The sequence below is a fragment of the Rattus norvegicus genome, chromosome 13 (assembly GCF_036323735.1).
Source record: "Rattus norvegicus strain BN/NHsdMcwi chromosome 13, GRCr8, whole genome shotgun sequence".
NCBI classification, from domain to species: Eukaryota; Metazoa; Chordata; class Mammalia; order Rodentia; family Muridae; genus Rattus; species Rattus norvegicus.
This window is the reverse complement of record NC_086031.1, coordinates 71,821,582-71,846,217: the sequence shown is the minus strand read 5'-3', so window position 1 is coordinate 71,846,217 and position 24,636 is coordinate 71,821,582. Positions and strand designations below refer to the sequence as shown.

The 24,636-nt window shown below is 40.3% G+C and overlaps 1 protein-coding gene and 1 pseudogene across 15 annotated transcripts in view; both read left to right on the top strand.

Annotated features, from left to right (window-relative positions):
- The window catches only part of Rasal2 (RAS protein activator like 2), a 293,984-nt gene that overhangs the window by 256,506 nt on the left and 12,842 nt on the right, over positions 1–24,636 (top strand). For 10 of the 15 annotated variants that reach the window (XM_008769638.4, XM_039090766.2, XM_006250066.5 and 7 more), the window contains 6 exons: positions 145–289; positions 1,010–1,246; positions 4,801–5,002; positions 7,395–7,594; positions 8,388–9,249; positions 15,922–16,056. In XM_008769638.4, the coding sequence (XP_008767860.2) occupies positions 145–289; positions 1,010–1,246; positions 4,801–5,002; positions 7,395–7,594; positions 8,388–9,249; positions 15,922–16,056 (1,781 nt within the window). Of the gene's footprint in view, positions 1–144; positions 290–1,009; positions 1,247–4,800; positions 5,003–7,394; positions 7,595–8,387; positions 9,250–9,610; positions 12,183–15,921; positions 16,057–24,636 lie in introns of those variants that run through there. The other 5 variants (XM_017598813.3, XM_063272345.1, XM_063272347.1 and 2 more) reach the window with 2 other exon arrangements.
- Srsf6-ps2 (serine and arginine rich splicing factor 6, pseudogene 2) lies at positions 1,255–4,693 on the top strand (annotated as a pseudogene).

The following is a 24,636-nucleotide window of genomic DNA, read 5'->3' as shown; positions in this document are numbered from 1 at the left end:
TGGCTGTCGGGTTCTAAAGCAGTGGTGCATCATGGTCGCCCCATGCGGGCTGTGAGGAAAGACTCAGGAGAGCCCGGCTGTTCCGTTTCTGTTTAGGAAGGTGGAGAATTGTTACAGCACTTGTCTCCTGTTCTCTTTGATCAGGGGAGTTCATCAAAGCCTTGTACGAGTCAGACGAGAACTGTGAGGTGGACCCCAGCAAGTGCTCGTCCAGCGAGCTGACGGACCATCAGAGCAACCTGAGGATGTGCTGCGAGCTGGCTTTCTGCAAGATCATCAACTCATACTGGTGAGCTTGTGTCCTCCACAGAGAGTCAGACGAGGAAAGGCCTTGAAGGAGACTACAAAATCCCTTCCTTAGCTGCCTAGCATGCCACCCTTCCCTGTAAGCAGGACGTGTGCACTGCCTCTCTAAAGCACCTCTCCGTCTGTCAGCAGTCTACTTCCCAACACCTAAGAGTAGAGCGTGGAGATGCAGGGCGGGGCTGTTTGGTTTGGTTCTTACTTTTTTTTTTTTGGTTCTTTTTTTCGGAACTGGGGACCGAACCCAGGGCCTTGCGCTTCCTAGGCAAGCGCTCTACCACTGAGCTAAATCCCCAGCCCCTACTTTTTAAATTCTTAGCTAGTGTGGAACAGGTATTCATAATTTTTTTTTCTCTATCACAAGCAGATGGTGACTTTGGGAAGATTTTTCATGATCGGCCTTTAGAGATGTAATGGCGAGCTGTGTAAAACCAGATAGTCAGGAACCTTATGCCATTTTCCCACTTAGCTAAACTAAAATGGTACTGATCCAGAGGTTGGTGACTTTTCAGTTTGAAATCGTCTGGCCCTCTGAATTTCCCACAGCTCGTCAGCCACTACTCAGGCTGATCCCCATGCCTAGGTGTCTAATGAGTCCTCCTCCTAGCTCAGCTCTAGGCCAGTGGTGTTGTGGGATAAAGCGGGGTCATGACACTTTTATATTTAGAGGTTTGGGGGTTTTGTGTGTCTTTTCCATTTTCTGTAGTGTCTTCCCTCGTGAGTTGAAAGAAGTGTTTGCATCGTGGAAGCAGCAGTGCCTGAACCGAGGCAAGCAAGACCTCAGCGAGCGGCTCATCAGTGCCTCATTGTTTCTCCGTTTTCTTTGCCCAGCCATTATGTCTCCCAGTCTTTTCAACCTGATGCAGGAGTATCCTGATGACCGCACATCTCGGACACTAACTCTTATTGCCAAGGTCATTCAGAACCTGGCCAACTTTGCCAAGTAAGGGAAACCACTACCCTAACCCTGAAAATACTTGGTTTACAAAACACTTGAGCATTTGGATGAGGCCAGGGAGCCACATACCTACTTTACTAGGTTTTTATTACATGTCAAAATTTCTAAAAGGGAAATAAATATTAAACTCTGGTACAAACATTTATTAAAGATGTATAACAATTTTTAAAGTGATTTTATTAAAAAAAATCCAATAATATGAAAAATGCCAATGACTAGATTAAAATACTAATTAAAAGATAGGATGTCAAATGATAGATATGCTATCATTTTAGCAATATGATAAAATAATGCAGGTGTGAGAGCATTGGGAAAAGGCTGGTAATATGCTTACATCATGTGTACAAGTATTTTCAACACTTGAAATTTATTTATGTTGTAAGTTAGAGGTAGCATCTATAATTTAGTTTAAAATGGTTCTATATAATAAAAAAGTGAGCAAACCTGCTCCCTTCCCCAAAAGCTAGGAGTTAGTTGATACAGATGAAAACCATATGGGTGTTTGTTATACTTTCAACTTTTCTATAAGCTTAGAGAACTTTAGTTAAGAAACTAAAAGCAGTGGCTCGCACCTTCAATGCCTGCACTCAGGAGGTAGAAACAAGTACATCTCTGTGAGTCCAGGGCCACCCTGGGTTACATAGGTTATAGGACAGCCAACCTGGTTAACTGGTTAATGAGACTGTCCCCAAAGGGGGGGTGGGGGGAAGGAACAAAAAGAAAAGAACCAGGAAAGAGTTCTCACACATTGCAAAATTGATTACAGGTATATTTAGTATTGAAATACACAAGCTTATACCAACAGTGTGTGAAAGAACAAGTCAGTGAAGCAGATTGCCTTCTCATATATTATTTTGCAGTTTTTTAATTTTTTATTTATTTTTATACGTATGGGTGTTTTGCTTGCATGTATGTTTGTGTACCACATGCATTTCTGGTACCTGCAGAGTCCAGAAGAAGACACTGGATTTTTCTAGGACTCCAGTGAGAGACTATTGGGAGCCACTATGAATGTGCTAGGAGTGGAGCCTAGGTCCTCTAGAAAAGCAGCTAGTGCTCTTCATTTCTGAACCATAGACAAAATCTAAAGGGACAGAAATTTCTTCTCCCATAAAATAAAGAGCAGAGACTTAGAAAAAAGCCCACTTCTATACAGTCTCCCCTTGTACAAGAACTGCAGTCCACAGTTTTCGTTACCCGTGATCAACTCTGGTCCAAAAATATTAAAGGGGAAGTTCTAGAAACACACCGTTCTAAGTAGCAAACATTTCATGAAGTCCAGCTCAGTCCAACCCAGAATATCAATCATCCATTTATTCTATATATCCATGAAGTAGGTGCCACCTATCTGTTAATAGACGCCTCGTTTTTATGCTTACTAATGAAGTATCATAATACTTATATTAAAATAACCTTTTATTTCTTAGTAATAGTCCCCCAAAAACAGAATAGTTTTGCTGGCAGTTTGGATGTGCTAAATAAAGAAAAATTTTAAAGTCATTTTTAGGGTGGTCTTCCTGGGGTTTTGTTTTTGTTTTTAATAAGTGCATGGTATAGAGTAAAATATAGCGTCCCATCATATGTGCAGTTTTTCAGGCATCAGTTGGAGGTCTTCAGTATGAACCATGGATAAAGAAGAGACTACTATGGAATATATTTGGAAACTGAAAACAATTAAATTGACAGTTGTCTTGATGGGCATTTGGTAAATAACTAGGGGCTATATTATATGAGAATTTTGAAGACCAAAAAAAAGCATTTAGTTTCTACTCTTGAGATTTTTCAACATGAATTAAAGTAACACTAAAAAGTAAATTCGATTATGTGGCTGACTCAGCTGCAGCTGCGATGTGAGGCACGTGTTCGGGCCTTTGCACCCACACGGCAGCGCCCCCACCCCCGCCCGCCCCTCAGCTAGCCTCCAGGAGAACACCCACCATGGCCATGCCGGGCATCTACATAGGACTCCTGAACTAACGTCTGCGAAAAGGACATCCAGCACTTTTTAGTGGCTATGGCCGCCTCCTCTAAATTGATCTTAAAAATGGGTACGATTTCATGGAATTCGAGGACTCCCGTGATGCAGACGATGCCATTTATGAGCTGAACAGCAAGTTAACTGTGAGCGAGGCGAGCGCAGGATCGTGGAGCACGCCCAGGGCCCACGCTGTGCCTCAACCGGAAGCCGCAGTGGTGGAAGTGGTGGCTACAGCAGGCAGAGAACTGGCAGAGACAAATATGGACCACCTGTTCTACAGAATACAGATTTATTGTAGAAATCTGTCTAGTCGTTCCAGTTGGCAAGACTTAAAGGATTTTATGCGGCAAGGAGAGGGGACTTATGCAGATGCTCACAAAGAACGAACAGATGAGGGTGTAATTGAATTTAGTTCCTACTCTGACATGAAGTGTGCTTTGAATAAACTGGATGGCACAGAAATATTAAGCTTATTGAAGATAAATCACAAACAAGCCATAAGCACTCTTACTCTGGAAGTAGATCCAGATCATGGTCTAGAAGATGATCTCGGGGTAGGAGTCTCTGAAGCAGCCACAGTAGATCTCGAAGTATCTCAAAAAGTCGCTCCCCATCTAGGTTTCAGAGCAAAGGTTGATCCCGATCCCGCCAAAGGGCAGGAAATCCAGATCAAAGAGCAAATCTAAGCCCAAGTCTGATGGGGTTCCCATTCATACTCAAGAAGCAGATCTAAGGATAAGTATGGGAAGTCACGAAGTAGGTCACATTCTCGGTCCCCCAAGAAAATGGAAAAGGAGATATTAATTCAAAATCCAGATCCGGGATCCAGTCTCGATCCCATTCGCCTCTGCCTGCTCTACCCTCAAAGGCTTGGTCCACGTCCACTCCGCCAAAAGAGCTTCAAGGTCCTGTTCTAGATCCCGTTCCAGGTCCAGATCAAGTTCTAGAGATTAACCCTGAACTCTACATTCTTTGCACACTATAACAGAACACTTTCCTACTGGCTAGGCAGTCACTCTTCCAAGTTTGTATTCGGCCTCTTCTTCAAGAAGATTTCCTGAGAAGGGAACACAGAAATTTGATTTGTGGCCAAATTTAATGAGAAAAAGATGAAGTTCTAAAATAATATGAATAGTATGAAGCCCTCTCCCTTCTTTGTAGAATTAAGATAATTTTGATTTTGTAGTCTTTGAGCTAAAATAACTTTTGTAAAGATTAAGCTGACTTAGATTTTTTTTTTTAAATATTGCAGCAGGATCTGCTGCAGGGTTCTGTTGTCTTGTTTTACTTATTTTTAAATTAACTGTTCAAGCTTTGGATACTGCAGGCTTTAGAGGGAGAACCCAAATTTTCAACTATGTTGGCTTTTTATAAAGCTTGAGTTATGTAAGATTTAAATAAAAGTTTGCTGGGGGGGGGGGGATTTGTAGCAGTTATCACTTAAAGAAACAAAATCGTTATCACAAAATAAAAAGAAATTATACCTATTTGTAAATCAACTCAAAATGTTAATATGTCTTTTCTTGATCTCTGTTCTTTCTTACTTGTTTGCCTAACTCAGGTTTGGTAACAAAGAGGAATACATGGCATTCATGAATGATTTTTTAGAACATGAATGGGGTGGAATGAAGCGGTTCCTTTTGGAGATCTCAAATCCTGACACCATCTCAAACACCCCAGGCTTCGATGGCTACATTGATTTGGGCAGAGAGCTGTCAGTTTTACATTCCTTGCTTTGGGAAGTAGTTTCCCAACTGGATAAGGTAAAGTAAGAGGGAGGGTCAGGGGAAATGGGGATGCAGAACCTTAGTGTCCAGATTCTAGCAACCATCCATGATGATAACACACAGCCTTCTGCTGGTTAAGCAGCCCTACTTACTTTATACATCTAAAAGTAAATGATTATCATTGAGTGAGTGACGCACAACCAAAATTCCTAGAGAGCCATGGTATCAGTAGCAAATGCTTAGTTATCTGGGCTAAGGAAACATTTCTATAAATTTATAAAAAGAAAGTTTTCAGGTATGTGCATGTGTATACATATCTGAAACATATATATACATGTATACCCTGCTGATGTATATATATGTATATGTATATGTATATGCATATATACATGTCTAAAAGCTTGCCTAGAAACTATTACCAAATACTAGAGTGTGCATCTTTATTCATGTGGGAGAAACTTCATCTGGTAATTTCTAAGGACAAGATCTTTTTTAAAAATACAGATTTATAAAATATTATTCATCATATTTAAGTTAATCCCACCATGGAGAAGTTGTTTTTCCTACTATGTATGTCAGACTTGGATATCATTTTTACCACTGAAACCAACATAGAATCCAAAAATGTGGATGTTTTCTTTATCAACCAATATGAATTAAGAGTATAAAAATAATTTATTTTCTAATGACAAATGGACTTGATTATTTTAATAACTGAATGTAAAGTATACCAATCATTTTCTTCATTCTGGGATCTTACAAAGAGGAGTAGATTCTGTAATAGAAAGTACTTCAGTAATCCTTGTTATTTTTCTGTGATAAAGACTTGTTTTCTTAAATTTTCCTCATCTATGAAATGTTATATATAATAATGTCTAGTAATAAACTTTAGTAAATTTTACTTTCTAGAATAAATATATGATAGGAGTATGTCAACTGGTACTTAAAATGTTTATAAAACCATAAACCATTCCTGTTCTTAAGAACTACATCTTCACTTTGAGAAATGCTAGGTAGATATTAAGTTAAAGTTATGTGGACAGTAAATTCTCCTTATATGAATCTTAGCTTAGCACTCTTAAGCAAGTAAAGGCAATTTCCAGATGCCATTTGCACTCAGACAGAGCAGAAGAGTCCTCTGTTGACTAGAGCTCGTAACTAAGTGTCAGAGCCTGCCTGACAGGCACAGACCTCAGGTTTGAATGCTAGCAATAAATGCATACAGTATAATTCCATCAGAATACCTTTCTGCTATGAACAGGGCCCTGGTTTTGATTGCCTGACTCACTCAACACACACACACACACACACACACACACACACACACACATACACACACACAATCTTACTGATCTTTGAGACACTAAATAATACCTACAGGCAGCCATGACTGTTGGCCTAACTGCATACTGGTTGAGTCCATGAGGATAAGAATCCCGTTAGGAGTGCTGGATGGGGTGGCACACACCTTTAATCAGTACTCGGAAGAGAAACAGGTGCGTCTACCTGGCTTTGAGGCTAACCTGGTCTACAAAGACAGGTCAGACTACTAAAGCAATTATTTTAAAAGTTGTTAGATAGCTACATCAATAAGATACTCATGCAATAATTTTTTTAAATAGGTCTCATTTATTCATGATCAAAGTCTCTTTTAACAAATTTTCCTGTGTTAAATGCATTTCTTCATTTTTAATCTTTAGTCCTGGGAACTAGAAGTTTATCTAGACATATGAGAAGAGTAGAAAATGATATGATTTTACTGGTTTGGTTGGTGTGGTTTGGTTGGTGTGGTTTGGTTGGTGTGGTTTGTTCGGTTGGTTTGATTCGGTTGGTTTGGTTTGGTTGTTTCGGTTGGTTTTGAGCAGACGACTCAGGTGGCAGTGAGTCAAGGTTCCCAAGACTGAGTGGGGGGTGGTTGTGGTGTAAACTAACCGCTCGCCCTGCTCTCTCGGCCCTGAGTGCAGCACCTCCTGTATGTCGGCATGCTTCCCTCACACGGTCCTTCTTCTTTGGAGGCCTCATCACACTAGCCGTCGTCTGATCCTGACGTTTCTTTTGGTCAGAAGGTGTTTGGTTCTTCATTCTCCCTCTCCATCTTGGTCTGGTAGCCACTCAAAGCCTTAGTGCGCTTTGCATGCATATTTTAGTCGGAATGGCAACAGTTTGTTTGTTTTGAGCATGTCTTTTAATTTTTATTTGCATAATCCTAATTTCTATTTCTTTCTTTCCTCAATGTCTACTGCACCTTGTTCCGCCTCCTTCATTCATCTCGACGCCATGGTTCCGCTGCTCCATAACAATGCATTATGAACTTGCCACTCCCATATGCAATACCTACCCTCCCTCCAACCTACATCCTTCCATCAATGGGCATCATTGTCCCCAAAACAATATGTTGTGGATATCACAATGCTTATTGTCCAATTAGGGTGAAAATTCCTTCCTACAGGCAACTGTGGCAAAATTGGGACCTCTCCCTCGTGTTCTTGCTGATATTACCAAGTCTCTGACTAACCCCACGCCAATACAGCAGCAGCTAAGACGCTTCGCTGAACACAGCTCCAGTCCAAATGTCAGTGGAAGCCTCTCCTCTGGACTGCAGAAAATATTTGAAGACCCCACTGACAGGTATGGAAGAGAGGGTTTGAACGCTGCTTCCCTAACAGATAATGTTTTGATTTTGCAGAAACCTATTTAACTTATTTTTTAAGTTTGTAACTTAAATTTGTAAGCAACTGAAAAGAAAGAATCACCAGATAAATCCAGTTGTTTGTCACAGTGCACACAGTATTTCTTAATTTCTAGGATGATACTGTAGTACTTTATAATGTAAATATACACAGATCACTCATGTTTCATAGAAGATGATGGGCTCTTATAAAATTCATATTTTCATATTGTCTCCCACTCTCTAGACCAGTGGTCTACTTCTTACGTGTAATTTTGCTACTGTTAGAAATCATAATTTAAATATCTAATATGCAGGATATCTGATATGCCACCCCCAAAGGGATCTCAACCCATAGGTTGAGAACCTCTACTCTAGACCCTCAGTTGAAACCATTTTATGGTTCTATGTATATGTCTGCTTATATGAGTCAATAAAACGTTGAGCCTTAGACTTTGTGCTCTGAATTGGCAAGGTTTGAAGGTTTAGACAGAACTAAATATGAATTAGAACATTTGGGAGAATGTTCTAACTCAGTAAAAGTAGAAGACAATGAGTGTTATATTATTTCTACCTTTCAGAGAAAACTAGCAATGCTAGATTTTATTCTAAGAATTGTGATGAAATCTGATTTTCTATAGAAATATTACTTCCACATTGAACTTCAGAAGAGTTCATATGCCCAAATGGATGAACTATTAATTATGTTGAATTTGCTTCAAGAGTAATTAAGGGACCATTCTTTTTCCACAGTGATTTGCATAAACTAAAGTCTCCAAGCCAGGATAACACAGACAGCTATTTCAGAGGAAAGACGCTGTTGTTGGTTCAGCAAGCCTCCTCCCAGAGCATGACGTACTCTGAAAAGGATGAAAAGGAAAACAGCCTTCCTAACGGTCGGAGCATCTCCCTCATGGACCTCCAGGACACCCACACTGCTCAGGTGGAGCATGGATCTGTCATGCTTGATGTGCCTATGCGCCTTGCAGGAAGCCAGCTCTCTATAACCCAGGTAGCTAGCATCAAACAGCTTCGGGAAACCCAGAGCACTCCCCAGAGTGCACCTCAAGTGAGAAGACCCCTGCACCCAGCCCTGAACCAGCCAGGAAGTCTCCAGCCCTTGTCATTCCAGAACCCTGTCTATCACCTCAACAACCCAGTTCCAGCAATGCCAAAGGCCTCTGCGGATTCCAGTTTGGAGAACCTAAGCACTGCCAGTTCTCGAAGCCAAAGCAATAGTGAAGACTTCAAACTCAGTGGGCCCAGTAATAGCAGCATGGAAGATTTCACCAAAAGAAGCTCACACAGTGAGGACTTCTCCAGGCGGCACACTGCACCAGACAGACACATACCTCTGGCTCTGCCACGACAAAATAGTACTGGGCAGTCCCAAATCCGAAAACTGGACCAATCTGGGCTGGGTGCCCGAGCCAAAGCACCCCCTTCTCTGCCACACAGTGCTTCCTTGCGTAGCACGGGGAGCATGTCCGTGGCATCTGCAGCCCTGGTGGCTGAACCTGTGCAGAATGGGAGCCGGTCCAGGCAGCAGTCCTCTTCCTCCAGAGAGAGCCCTGTGCCCAAAGTGAGAGCAATCCAGAGACAACAGACACAACAGGTAGGGTGTACTGAAAGGCCTTGGCCTCTGCTTGCGTGAACAGCTACATTGGCCCTTTGTATATAAGCTGTCCAGAACTGAATTGACACTTAATAATGTCTTGACAACCCTTAAACAGAAGAAAGGAAAGGGGTTGGGGTTCTTCTGGATAGGTGAGAGCAGAAGGGAGCTTGACTCATTAGGAGACACAAACACTCAGGAGGCCTTTCTTTTCCATGAGGAATGGCGCCTTTTCTTCAAGGTGTGCTTAGAGCACAGCTGTGGCTTTGGATGAATAATTGCACAGTTAAATAGGAGATCCATAGTCAGAATCAACTGTACTTAGGGAATCTGGAAATTAACCCTCAATTTCTTCCTTAAGCTTCCAGAGTAAAGTTTTACATTCTGAGCTGACAGTTTACCGTAACTGCTCTCCATCCCATCCCCCACCTCCCTGTGGAAATGCCACGTCCCATGTGCCTTTTCCTGGAAATGGCTAGAATAATAAACAACTGAACACCTAGAGAGCAAGCGAAAGAAGGACAAGATACAAAACCACAGATGGTCGATAAGTACTTGAAATATTTTCACATTTCTTACATTGCTGCATACGTGAACAAGTCAAGCTTGTGTCTTATAACATTTTGAAATTTTATTTACTTGCCCAAAATGTAATCATTCCTTCCTTAATGTATGACACTTTGAACAATTTATATGTATTTTGTCCTTATGTATAAACTAACTTTAGAGAGATCGCTTTTTTCTTCCACTCCCGTGTGTGTGTGTGTGTGTGTGTGTGTGTGTGTGTGTGTGTGTGTGTTTCATCTAAAAGAGTTTTTTCCTAAAAACTCTTTATTTTTAATTTTTTACTTTTATGGAGTTTTTAATGCAATATTTTTGTTTTATTATTATTTCTTTTTGGAGGCAGGGTCTCACTGAGTAACGATGGCTGGCCTTGAACTCATAGAAATTAGCCTGCCTCTGCTTCCCTAATGTGGAAATTACAGCCTTGCACCACTATACCTGGCTTGAATATTTGTATTCTTTAAGAATTTGCATAAAATGTGTTTTGATCAAATCCAACCATATTCCCTCCCCTCCTGCTCCTCCTCTATTATTCAACACCACTTTTCTATCCCAGTTTAATGTACTCACTCTCTATTGAAAAAAATTTAGTCCACTTAGGGCTATGCATGCGTTCATGTGTGTGTGTGTGCGCGTGCGTGCATGCATGCATGCCCACTTATATCCCTTAGGTACAGGCTCCCTACTGGAGCTCGAGTAGTTCTTCAGGAATGGTATCCCTAAAGCCAACTTACTCTCCCTCCCCTGGCAGAGACAGGTGCCAATGGCTTCTCCACAATTAGAGCGGACTTCATATTCCCTTCCCCTGTCACTGTTGGGATTTCAACTGGCTTAGTCTTATACCTACAGACATAGCTGCTGGAGTATGGGTGTAGTAGTTTCTGTCATGTCCAGCAAATAATCGACATTAGTTTCACAAAATCAGCTATGTCTGTTAATTATGTTCCTTCTGCCCCCTTGAAGGGAGGTGGTGTGTGCTATTGATTTAGAACAGAACACTCCACAATCTTCATTCTCTTCATACTGACCAGTTGTGGGTCTCCTTTCAAGTTCTGGAGGGAAACTAAGAGCAATGGCTATAGCCCCTGATGTTTTGCTGCGGGTCTGTGGGATCCCACTGACCCACATTTCAAAAGGGTAACCTGACTTGGCACTAGCCCTTTTATTTAATAGCTAGCATCTTTGAGAGCTTAGGACAGCCAGAGGGCAGTAAGGATGAGATAGAAGTAGAAATATTCTCACCGATTAGGTTCAGCCCTGAAAGGAAAAGTAAACATTTCTTCTTGGCTCTTGCTATTATCCACCCAAGTGCCCCTTGCAATATATTAAATCAACTTTTCTTTCAAAACTGTGCTTTAAATTTTTCTCTTCTTCTGCCTTCCCATTTCTCTTTCCTGTATCATGGAGTCCTATCATGTAGTATTTGTGCTTCTAATTCTTGTGCATTTCCCTGAGACCAGTTGTTATTTACTCAAGTAAATTGTTATTGCTCAAGTTCTACAGTGAACTGAATTTTCTACAGTGACTTTTTCTACCCAAGAAGTAAAGGGTTCATCCTTTTGCACTTGTTACTTTTTCTTCTTATCTTTCCATTTCTTTTGTTTTTTTTATCTTACATGAAGCCTCTAGTTCTGTATAATCAGCACATTTTAAAGCAAATTCCTCTACATATTTTAATTGCAAATTGTGTTAGGGAATTGTTTTCTTTCTCCCAACCTAGAGGATTTCTTTGTGGAGATTGCTCTGTAGGCAGCTATAATTATCAGTGGCTTTGTCCATGCAAATTCCATTTGTGTCTTAGCACAAAGGAGAGGCCTTTGTTGGCAGTGTGACTGGCTTCATTCAGTCTTCTCAAATACCGAGTAGGAAGGAAATAAAATCCTAGTGAAACACTTTACTAAGAAATAATTCTTTTTCAGAAAATTCTGAATATTTTGACCCCTATAAGCCACTGTCTGGATTTCTTTTTTCTCATTTTTTCTCTTTTATTTTTTTATATATCAAGTATCTCATACAAATAATAGACTTTATTTTAAATATATGAGTCGTTCAGACTTAGTGTGTCAGAAATTTGAATTTGAAGAGGCCTTTTAAATAGGCTTGTGACAAGTCCTTAAGTGTCTGCTGCTCTCTGGTTCTCACATGTTGATTTGTGGAGACCTCTTCTAACAAATCTCCTCTGAACTCTGAGATCGTGTACTTTGCTGTTGATACCAGACTGGTTGTTCACTTATGAGAACTTATTTCAGACTGAAGAAACTGAGACCAACAAGTGTCTACATCTAGTAAACACCAGCAAGAAGCATGGGTACTGGCCTGTTACCAGCTGTCCTGACAGAGCCAGACCTTAAGTGACTGTGGGTATGGGTGGGGGGGAGGGGCTGTGGTGTCAGGCCCTTTTGCCCTAGAGCATTGTTTTTCTCAAGGAAAACCTACCCAGTATCAACTCAGAGGAGGTTATAGGATACCCTCCTTTTTATGTCTTTTTTTTTCATCCTTCATTTTTGTCATGGCTTCTTAAAAGTTAAGTAAATATAAATTTTCCCCTCAGGCTGTAGCTAAGCAAGAGCCACTCCATTTCTTTGACTATAAATTAGAGATAATAACTTTTGTTACATATCCAGCTTATCAAAAGGAAATGGGATGACTATTAATGAAAAGCCTTTGATGGTCTTCCAGAGAACTAAAGGAAGAACAGTACCCTCCTCTACACAGTGTATTTTCTAATCAGTGAATTCTAATGAGAACTTGGTGTTAATATATAAAATTTTATTGAGCATTTCTTGTACATTGAATTAGTCACTGTTCAGAAGAATTTTATGATACAACGCTATTAGTTTGATGATGTAATTGAGAAGACCAGCACATGTGAGACCAAAAAAGAGAAAAAACCCTAAATAAATAAGAATAATTTAGTGGTTAAGAGCATTTGCTGCTGCTCTGAAGAGGGCTCAGATTGGACTCAGCACCTTTGTGGCAGCTCACAATGGCCTGTAACTCCGGTTCCTAGGGATTCCGCTCCCTGTCTTTTCGCCTCCTGACAGCTCCTGTTTACGTGTGTTACACACATGCCTACAAAAGCAAGCAAGCATACACATTAAATAAATAAGCATTTCTTTAAAAGGAAAAACTGTAAAAGATAGATTTTTCATGTAGTGTACATATTCTAATAGTTTTGACCCAAAATTACCTTTTATTTTCTCCCATTCTAGTATAGTAACTACTTATAATTTCCTCAATATTATTTTCTACTCATGGTTTTTGAAGGCTGTGACACAAACAGAAGGAGTAAAGCTGACCTGACCCATCTTGTCAATTTTACTTATCTTTTTTCTTTTTTAACAGCTTCCCCCAGAGTGAGAATCAACCCCAAAACTAGGAAGAGAGTTGAGATGTCCTGTTCCCCTTCACGATCTGTCACAGTTCACTGGGTGTTACTAGTTCTCCTAAAAATACAGCAGTAGCACCATCAGCAGTGGTGCCAACCAACCCTTGCTTTAAAATCTCCTCATTAACCTTCCAGGCCTAGACCATCCATGGTGTTTTTAATGTTTTTCAAGCCAAGATCTTCTTCCTTTGTATGTTCTTAGGCACACCGTTAGTTTAGAACTAAGGAGCTTTATAGATAATGAAGTTATCCCTAACAAATGACAGGGAAAGAAAGTTTATTCAGGTAATATCTCATTAAACATTGAAAGCAGGAAGCTATTGAGTGGCTGCCTTAAGTAAAAAGTTCTTAGTAGTGAGTTATGAGTTCAAATAGTTAGTTACCTTATCTCAAACTGCTGCTGAATAGACAATCCTAGTCAAGCACTTTCGTGTACCTCCTATACTAAAGTGATGTGATTGTAAAACCAAAGGCTGCTGTCTTCTTTAAATGTTGATAATCTATTCGTCTTTGAGATCCTGTGCTACACTTTTTGTTTTATAGCAGATAATGAAACCCAATATTTCTGTTTCTCTTAATCAGTACAGAAATAGTTCATTGCACTTTGCTTTTCATATCTGGCAGGCAGAAAATTACATGTGTATTTTTGTATAAACTACTTGTAATTTATGAGGTGTTCTCACTTTCTGTCTTGTTTTTCTTATAACTTGTTTTTTGGGGGGTTTTTTGTTGTTTGTTTGGGTTTTTTTGTTTGGTTGGTTTTTTGTTTGTTTTGTTTTGTTATGACAGGGTCTCTCTATGTAATCCTGGCTGTCCTAGAATTCACTATCTAGACAAGGCCATCCTCAAATTCACAGAGATGCCTGCCTCTACCTCCCCAGTGCTGGGATTAGAAGCATATGACACCATGCCAACTATCATAACTTTTTATATGAATACTTCTGTCCTTTCGTAGATGACATTATATTCTTTAGGCCAGAGTTCCCAAAGTATGATGTTTAAAAATGAATTAAGTTTACAGGGGTATCTACATAGCCATATAAATAAAATATAACCATTGGAAAAATATAATCATTAATATCTGAATATATAACATAATTATATAGTATCAAATTCATGTGCTGACATTGCTTAGGATAAGGACTAACTGTGAAAGGTTACATTTAAAGGAGATAAATGTTAGGGTAGACAGAGCAATCACTGACACAAATAAGGTATAAGAGTTTAAGGGTACAGACGTTGAAGAGTAAAACATGCAAATGTAAAAGGTCACTTTAGAGGAGGAATTTCTACATTCACAATCTGTGTGTGTGTTTGTGTGTGTGTGTGTGTGTGTGTGTGTGTGTGTGTGTGTTTACTTATGTAAACTTCATCCTTCCTCAGGCATAAAGCCACTCTTACTGAGCCAAGTTCTTCAGACCTTTAAGACAGCCCGTATTAGTCCTGAGTGTATTTAGAAAGTTTCTTGCAATGCATCTCTGAGCTCTCTGCAGACAGGTTTTTCATCTCACCTTCTAACCCTCACAGTCATCAAAATCCCCTTAAAAGTTTAACTGAGTTTTAGTCTAGAGTGTCATAAAGATTCTTAAAGTCTACAGCTTAGGCAAGGGGGAAAATTCTCTTCAATTATTAAATTTAGAGTTGTTCCTCAAAATATAAATCCATTGTAATTATAAAAAAAAGCTAGCAAAACATACAGATTTTTCTCACTCCTGCTCACACACACATACAAATCTTCTTTCCCATATTCACACACACACACACACACACACACACACACACAGTGTGTACATTTACTTCCTGTCTCTAACAGCCTAGAAACTAACACTCTTAAGTTACCAAAGATCTTTCACATAGAGTGTCCTGCAATCCTCAAAACTCCCTGTGAGATAATCAGGTAGGGAATGGGAATGGTACTGGTAGTGACAGCTTCATTCAGTAACTGAGGAAATACAAAGTTTTTAAATGCTAAGTGGCAGCATTGTCTCTTAAGACTAGAATTTTCTAACACTCTGTATTGAGAGAGGACCATTTATCTTGCTATCCTAACTAGACAGAAACATGCTTTAGAGGCTTAGACCAGTAGAGGAATTCATAGTTTGATCTTAGGTTCTCCACACACTTTCTTACATAGTGCTGAGGACATAGTTTAGCGGTAGGACGTTCGCCTAGAGCATATACAAAGCTCTGGGTTCCATGGCTAACACAGCTAAGGAAAACACAGACTCTTGAATGGTCCTAGCACACCAGGAAGTCAGTGTTCTAGAAAAGTAGTAGATGTCACTTCTTTTCCTTCTCTAAATAGTTAATATAAATCTCAGTATTGGCATTCTGATATGTACATCTGTGAGCTTGCTTTAGCATCAGCCAGTTCTTTAATCCATGGATATCTGGTTCACCAGACATCCCGTCACCGGAACATGCAACCTGTCTTTCTGTTCTGTCATCATAACTGCCACCGGTTTACATCACAGCCAGCAACATTTGTTTGGCTGATCAACTTAGTAATGTTAAGGCTTTCTTTATAAGGAAAAAAGAAATTTTGTATGTGAATTCAGAAGGGTTTGTCCTTACACTAATGTGTATTCTCTGTCCCTGACATTGGTAACTATTACCTAAAACTGAAAGCATTAAGCATGAAGAGTGATCTCCGTTATGGAATCGTCTGTATGAAGCATAACTAGTGTCTTAGGAAATGGTAATGGAAATCTCTGTCATAGGTTCAGTCACCTGTGGACTCTGCCACAATGTCCCCAGTAGAAAGGACAGCAGCCTGGGTTCTGAACAATGGACAGTATGAAGAGGATGTGGAAGAAACTGAACAAAATCAAGATGAAGCCAAGCATGCTGAAAAGGTAGAACATAATTTGTCCCTGATGACAACTGATATAGGTGATTTTAAAAAATAATTATAAAACAAACCCTCTGGCCTGGGACTCACTGTGTAAGCCAGGCTGTGGTCTCTACTTCTCGTGATAGCCACCATCCTATCTGTATATCATAGGCCAGTAGTATCTCTGTCGTGTTGAGGAGAGGAAGGGGCTGACAATTTTTAATGCAGATTGCTTTAATTTAAAGGCACTGTGACACTTGTTTCTAATCATTTTATATGAATGTTAACTATTTCTATAAAATCAGGTCTTCAAGTTCACAATTACTTTAGGACTAGACTATATCTTGAGAACAATCAGTTTATATTTTAGTGCTGTTGTGGTTTTTACATTTTGTGAGTGAAGACTACTTAGCAGTACAGATAATTAAATGATTATCCCTCTGTCATTGAGGGATTTCATATGTATTTTGAAGGGTATATGGGTGGGTAAGTGGGTGGATGAGTGGGTGGCTAGGTTGGTTGGTTGGTTGGTTGGTTGGTTGGTTGGTTGGTTGGTTGGTTGGTTTCTGAGACAGGATCTTATACATAACCCCATAATGACCTCAGATTCACAGTCTTCTGGCCTCTACCCCTGGAGACAGACCTAGAAAAAGTTAAGCAATAACTTTACATTTAATTGACCATCAGAAATTAACCTTTCTTTTGCTAGAAAAATCATTAACTGTGCCTAATAACGTAGCCCAACCTTTCAGAGCTGACTTAAGACTTTCGGCTTTGGCTTTTTATATTAGCCAGCAACATCTAGAGTAGAGAAGTGGATAAGAAGTAACTATTGTCTTTTCACCAGTTAATGACACGGTATTTTTTTTTTTTATTAACTTGAGTATTTCTTATATACATTTCGAGTGTTATTCCCTTTCCCGGTTTCCGGGCAAACATCCCCCTCCCCCCTCCCCTTCCTTATGGGTGTTCCCCTCCCAACCCTTCCCCCATTGCCGCCCTCCCCCCATAGACTAGTTCACTGTGGGTTCAGTCTTAGCAGGACCCAGGGCTTCCCCTTCCACTGGTGCTCTTACTAGGATATTCATTGCTACCTATGGGGTCAGAGTCCAGGGTCAGTCCATGTATAGTCTTTAGGTAGTGGCTTAGTCCCTGGAAGCTCTGGTTGCTTGGCATTGTTGTACTTTTGGGGTCTCGAGCCCCTTCAAGCTCTTCCAGTTCTTTCTCTGATTCCTTCAATAGGGGACCTATTCTCAGTTCAGTGGTTTGCTGCTGGCATTCGCCTCTATATTTGCTGTATTCTGGCTGTGTCTCTCAGGAGCGATCTACATCCGGCTCCTGTCGGTCTGCACTTCTTTGCTTCATCCATCTTGTCTAATTGGGTGGCTGTATATGTATGGGCCACATGTGGGGCAGGCTCTGAATGGGTGTTCCTTCAGTCTCTGTTTTAATCTTTGCCTCTCCCTTCCCTGCCAAGGGTATTCTTTTTCCTCATTTAAAGAAGGAGTGAAGCATTCACATTTTGATCATCCGTCTTGAGTTTCGTTTGTTCTAGGGATCTAGGGTAATTCAAGCATTTGGGCTAATAGCCACTTATCAATGAGTGCATACCATGTATGTCTTTCTGTGATTGGGTTAGCTCACTCAGGATGATATTTTCCAGTTCCAACCATTTGCCTACGAATTTCATAAACTCGTTGTTTTTGATAGCTGAGTAATATTCCATTGTGTAGATGTACCACATTTTCTGTATCCATTCCTCTGTTGAAGGGCATCTGGGTTCTTTCCAGCTTCTGGCTATTATAAATAAGGCTGCGATGAACATAGTGGAGCACGTGTCTCTTTTATATGTTGAGGCATCTTTTGGGTATATGCCCAAGAGAGGTATAGCTGGATCCTCAGGCAGTTCAATGTCCAATTTTCTGAGGAACCTCCAGACTGATTTCCAGAATGGTTTTACCAGTCTGCAATCCCACCAACAATGGAGGAGTGTTCCTCTTTCTCCACATCCTCGCCAGCATCTGCTGTCACCTGAGTTTTTGATCTTAGCCAATCGCACTGGTGTGAGGTGAAATCTCAGGGTTGTTTTGATTTGCATTTCCCTTATGACTAAAGATGTTGAACATTTCTTTAGGTGTTTCTCAGCCATTCGGCATTCCTCAGCTGTGAATTCTTTGTTTAGCTCTGAACCCCATTTTTTAATAGGGTTATTTGTTTCCCTGCGGTCTAACTTCTTGAGTTCTTTGTATATTTTGGAAATAAGGCCTCTATCTGTTGTAGGATTGGTAAAGATCTTTTCCCAATCTGTTGGTTGCCGTTTTGTCCTAACCACAGTGTCCTTTGCCTTACAGAAGCTTTGCAGTTTTATGAGATCCCATTTGTCGATTCTTGATCTTAGAGCATAAGCCATTGGTGTTTTGTTCAGGAAATTTTTTCCAGTGCCCATGTGTTCCAGATGCTTCCCTAGTTTTTCTTCTATTAGTTTGAGTGTGTCTGGTTTGATGTGGAGGTCCTTGATCCACTTGGACTTAAGCTTTGTACAGGGTGATAAGGATGGATCGATCTGCATTCTTCTACATGTTGCCCTCCAGTTGAACCAGCACCATTTGCTGAAAATACTATCTTTTTTCCATTGGATGGTTTTGGCTCCTTTGTCAAAAATCAAGTGACCATAGGTGTGTGGGTTCATTTCTGGGTCTTCAATTCTATTCCATTGGTCTATCTGTCTGTCTCTGTACCAATACCATGCAGTTTTTATCACTATTGCTCTGTAATACTGCTTGAGTTCAGGGATAGTGATTCCCCCTGAAGTCCTTTTATTGTTGAGGATAGCTTTAGCTATCCTGGGTTTTTTGTTATTCCAGATGAATTTGCAAATTGTTCTGTCTAACTCTTTGAAGAATTGGATTGGTATTTTGATGGGGATTGCATTGAATCTGTAGATTGCTTTTGGTAAAATGGCCATTTTTACCATATTAATCCTGCCAATCCATGAGCATGGGAGATCTTTCCATCTTCTGAGGTCTTCTTCAATTTCTTTCCTCAGTGTCTTGAAGTTCTTATTGTACAGATCTTTTACTTGCTTGGTTAAAGTCACACCGAGGTACTTTATATTATTTGGGTCTATTATGAAGGGTGTCGTTTCCCTAATTTCTTTCTCGGCTTGTTTCTCTTTTGTATAGAGGAAGGCAACTGATTTATTTGAGTTAATTTTATACCCAGCCACTTTGCTGAAGTTGTTTATCAGCTTTAGTAGTTCTCTGGTGGAACTTTTGGGATCACTTAAATATACTATCATGTCATCTGCAAATAGTGATATTTTGACCTCTTCTTTTCCGATCTGTATCCCTTTGATCTCCTTTTGTTGTCTGATTGCTCTGGCTAGAACTTCAAGAACTATATTGAATAAGTAGGGAGAGAGTGGGCAGCCTTGTCTAGTCCCTGATTTTAGTGGGATTGCTTCAAGTTTCTCTCCATTTAGTTTAATGTTAGCAACTGGTTTGCTGTATATGGCTTTTACTATGTTTAGGTATGGGCCTTGAATTCCTATTCTTTCCAGGACTTTTATCATGAAGGGGTGTTGAATTTTGTCAAATCTTTCTCAGCATCTAATGAAATGATCATGTGGTTCTGTTCTTTCAGTTTGTTTATATAATGGATCACGTTGATGGTTTTCCGTATATTAAACCATCCCTGCATGCCTGGGATGAAGCCTACTTGATCATGGTGGATGATTGTTTTGATGTGCTCTTGAATTCGGTTTGCCAGAATTTTATTGAGTATTTTTGCGTCGATATTCATAAGGGAAATTGGTCTGAAGTTCTCTTTCTTTGTTGTGTCTTTGTGTGGTTTAGGTATAAGAGTAATTGTGGCTTCGTAGAAGGAATTCGGTAGGGCTCCATCTGTTTCAATTTTGTGGAATAGTTTGGATAATATTGGTATGAGGTCTTCTATGAAGGTTTGATAGAATTCTGCACTAAACCCGTCTGGACCTGGGCTCTTTTTGGTTGGGAGACCTTTAATGACTGCTTCTATTTCCTTAGGAGTTATGGGGTTGTTTAACTGGTTTATCTGTTCCTGATTTAACTTCGATACCTGGTATCTGTCTAGGAAATTGTCCATTTCCTGAAGATTTTCAAATTTTGTTGAATATAGGTTTTTATAGTAAGATCTGATGATTTTTTGAATTTCCTCCGAATCTGTAGTTATGTCTCCCTTTTCATTTCTGATTTTGTTAATTTGGACACACTCTCTGTGTCCTCTCGTTAGTCTGGCTAAGGGTTTATCTATCTTGTTGATTTTCTCAAAGAACCAACTTTTGGTTCTGTTGATTCTTTCTATGGTCCTTTTTGTTTCTACTTGGTTGATTTCAGCTCTGAGTTTGATTATTTCCTGCCTTCTACTCCTCCTGGGTATATTTGCTTCTTTTTGTTCTAGAGCTTTTAGGTGTGCTGTCAAGCTGCTGACATATGCTCTTTCCTGTTTCTTTCTGCAGGCACTCAGCGCTATGAGTTTTCCTCTTAGCACAGCTTTCATTGTGTCCCATAAGTTTGAGTATGTTGTATCTTCATTTTCATTAAATTCTAAAAAGTTTTTAATTTCTTTCTTTATTTCTTCCTTGACCAGGTTATCATTGAGTAGAGCATTGTTCAATTTCCACGTATATGTGGGCATTCTTCCCTTATTGTTATTGAAGACCAGTTTTAGGCCGTGGTGGTCCGATAGCACGCATGGGATTATTTCTATCTTTCTGTACCTGTTGAGGCCCGTTTTTTGACCAATTATATGGTCAATTTTGGAGAAAGTACCATGAGGAGCTGAGAAGAAGGTATATCCTTTTGCTTTAGGATAGAATGTTCTATAAATATCCGTTAAGTCCATTTGGCTCATGACTTCTCTTAGTCTGTCTACATCACTGTTTAATTTCTGTTTCCATGATCTGTCCATTGATGAGAGTGGGGTGTTGAAATCTCCCACTATTATTGTGTGAGGTGCAATGTGTGTTTTGAGCTTTAGTAAGGTTTCTTTTACATATGTAGGTGCCCTTGTATTTGGGGCATAGATATTTAGGATTGAGAGTTCATCTTGGTTGATTTTTCCTTTGATGAATATGAAGTGTCCTTCCTTATCTTTTTTGATGACTTTTAGTTGGAAATTGATTTTATTTGATATTAGAATGGCTACTCCAGCTTGCTTCTTCTGACCATTTGCTTGGAAAGTTGTTTTCCAGCCTTTCACTCTGAGGTAGTGTCTGTCTTTGTCTCTGAGGTGTGTTTCCTGTAGGCAGCAGAATGCAGGGTCCTCGTTGCGTATCCAGTTTGTTAATCTATGTCTTTTTATTGGGGAGTTGAGGCCATTGATATTGAGAGATATTAAGGAATAGTGATTATTGCTTCCCGTTATATTCATATTTGATGTGAGGTTATGTTTGTGTGCTTTCATTCTCTTTGTTTTGTTGCCAAGACGATTAGTTTCTTGCTTCTTCTAGGGTATAGCTTGCCTCCTTATGTTGGGCTTTACCATTTATTATCCTTTGTAGTGCTGGATTTGTAGAAAGATATTGTGTAAATTTGGTTTTGTCATGGAATATCTTGGTTTCTCCATCAATGTTAATTGAGAGTTTTGCTGGATACAGTAATCTGGGCTGGCATTTGAGTTCTCTTAGGGTCTGTATAACATCAGTCCAGGATCTTCTGGCCTTCATAGTTTCTGGCGAGAAGTCTGGTGTGATTCTGATAGGTCTCCCTTTATATGTTACTTGACCTTTTTCCCTTACTGCTTTTAATATTCTTTCTTTATTTTGTGCGTTTGGTGTTTTGACAATTATGTGACGGGAGGTGTTTCTTTTCTGGTCCAATCTATTTGGAGTTCTGTAGGCTTCCTGTATGTCTATGGGTATCTCTTTTTTTAGGTTAGGGAAGTTTTCTTCTATGATTTTGTTGAAGATATTTACTGGTCCTTTGAGCTGGGAGTCTTCACTCTCTTCTATACCTATTATCCTTAGGTTTGATCTTCTCATTGAGTCCTGGATTTCCTGTATGTTTTGGACCAGTAGCTTTTTCCGCTTTACATTATCTTTGACAGTTGAGTCAATGATTTCTATGGAATCTTCTGCTCCTGAGATTCTCTCTTCCATCTCTTGTATTCTGTTGGTGAAGCTTGTATCTACAGCTCCTTGTCTCTTCTTTTGGTTTTCTATATCCAGGGTTGTTTCCATGTGTTCTTTCTTGATTGCTTCTATTTCCATTTTTAATTCCTTCAACTGTTTGATTGTGTTTTCCTGGAATTCTTTCAGGGATTTTTGCGATTCCTCTCTGTAGGCTTTTACTTGTTTATTAATGTTTTCCTGTGCTTCCCTAAGTGTGTTCAGGTCTTTCCTGAAGTCCTCCAGCATCATGATCAAATATGATTTTGAAACTAGATCTTGCTTTTCTGGTGTGTTTGGATATTCCATGTTTGTTTTGGTGGGAGAATTGGGCTCCGATGATGGCATGTAGTCTTGGTTTCTGTTGCTTGGGTTCCTGCGCTTGCCTCTCGCCATCAGATTATCTCTAGTGTTACTTTGTTCTGCTATTTCTGACAGTGGCTAGACTGTCCTATAAGCCTGTGTGTCAGGAGTGCTGTAGACCTGTTTTCCTCTCTTTCAGTCAGTTATGGGGACAGAGTGTTCTGCTTTCGGGCGTGTAGTTTTTCCTCTCTACAGGTCTTCAGCTGTTCCTGTGGGCCTGTGTCTTGAGTTCACCAGGCAGCTTTCTTGCAGCAGAAAATTTGGTCTTACCTGTGGTCCCGAGGCTCAGGTTTGCTCGTGGGGTGCTGTCCAGGGGCTCTCTGCAGCGGCAGCAACCAGGAAGACCTGTGCCGCCCCTTCCGGGAGCTTCAGTGCACCAGGGTTCCAGATGGTCTTTGGCTTTTTCCTCTGGCGTCCGAGATGTGTGTGCAGGGAGCAGTCTCTTCTGGTTTCCCAGGCCTGTCTGCCTCTCTGAAGGTTTAGCTCTCCCTCCCACGGGATTTGGGTGCAGAGAACTGTTTATCCGGTCTGTTTCCTTCAGGGTCCGGCGGTGTCTGTGGCAGGGGTCCTGCCGCTCCTGGGCCCTCCCCCACGGGAGCCCAGAGGCCTTATACAGTTTCCTCTTGGGCCAGGGATGTGGGCAGGGGTGAGCAGTGTTGGTGGTCTCTTCCACTCTGCAGCCTCAGGAGTGCCCACCTGACCAGGCGGTTGGGCCTCTCTCTCACCGGGTCTGGGAGCAGAGAGCTGCTGCGGGCCGGGATCCGCGGGTGTCATGACACGGTATTTTAAGTTGTATTTTCTAAAACCCCATACATATGTATCATCAGTTTACTAATGACTATGAAATAGCCCATCCAATTGAAGGAATCTTAGAAAGGACTGAAAGAGCTTGAAGGGGCTTGAGACCCCATATGAACAACAATGCCAACCAACCAGAGCTTCCAGGGACTAAGCCACTACCTAAAGACTATACATGGACTGACCCTGGGCTCCAACTGCATAGGTAGCAATGAATAGCCTAGTAAGAGCACCAGTGGAAGGGGAAGCCCTGGGTCCTGCCAAGACTGAACCCCCAGTGAACGTGATTGTTGGGGGGAGGGTAGTAATGGGGGGAGGATGGGGAGGGGAACACTCATAGAGAAGGGGAGGGGGAGGGGCTAGGGGGTTGTTTGCCCAGAAACCGGGAAAGGGAATAACAATGGAAATGTAAATAAGAAATACCCAAGTTAATAAAGATGAAAAAAATTTAAGTTATAAGACTATAGCAATGAATAGAATATGCCAGCATTTCAGATTCAGTGAATCCACATAGATTTAAAATATCCATTAATAAAATTTAGTTTTCAGTGCAAAAAAAATTGAACATACAAGGGTTCAACTTAAGATTTTTAGGGTCAGAAAACATGTGTCTAAGTAGTGTGTACAATACTCATCAAAGACGAAATAGCCTTATTTTGGATCCCATCCCTTGCTTTCTGAAGATAATGCAGGGCTGCATCATTTGTCAAGGCCTCTTTTTTAAAAAAGTTAAAATATAGAGCTGTGGGATTGATTTTTGTCTATACAAAAACATAAATAAATAAATAAATAAATAAATAAATAAATAAATAAATGTAGCTCATCCAAGACGAAGGTCATGATTTCCACCTTGCCTGTACAGTTTGACTTCAGTCGCATTAACAACCCTGTCCACAGGAGCTAGTACATGAAGGGCTGAGTAGGCAGCTGAATGACAGAATTTGCAGAAGGCCTAGTGAGAATGTGTATGGATTCCAGCAGGTGGTACCAGGTCAGGCTGATGAAACCACATCGTAGAAATAGGGCAAGAGATATGATCATTTCCTCCTTGAGAAGAGGCGAGCCCTTTGTCAGTACTATGACGTGAATATTTCACACTCTCATAATTAAGGGAAAAGTAGTAATGGCCTATTCTGTCATGAAATTGTATTAACTGATTTAATGGCTTAACAGAAATGTTGCTTTACTCTGAGTTGTCTAAAGGGTACATTCTAGTGGAGTAAAGATAATCTAATGAGCCCCAGTGTCAGAAATCCTGCAGTACAAGTAATAACATATAAGCCTTTCTTTTGTGGA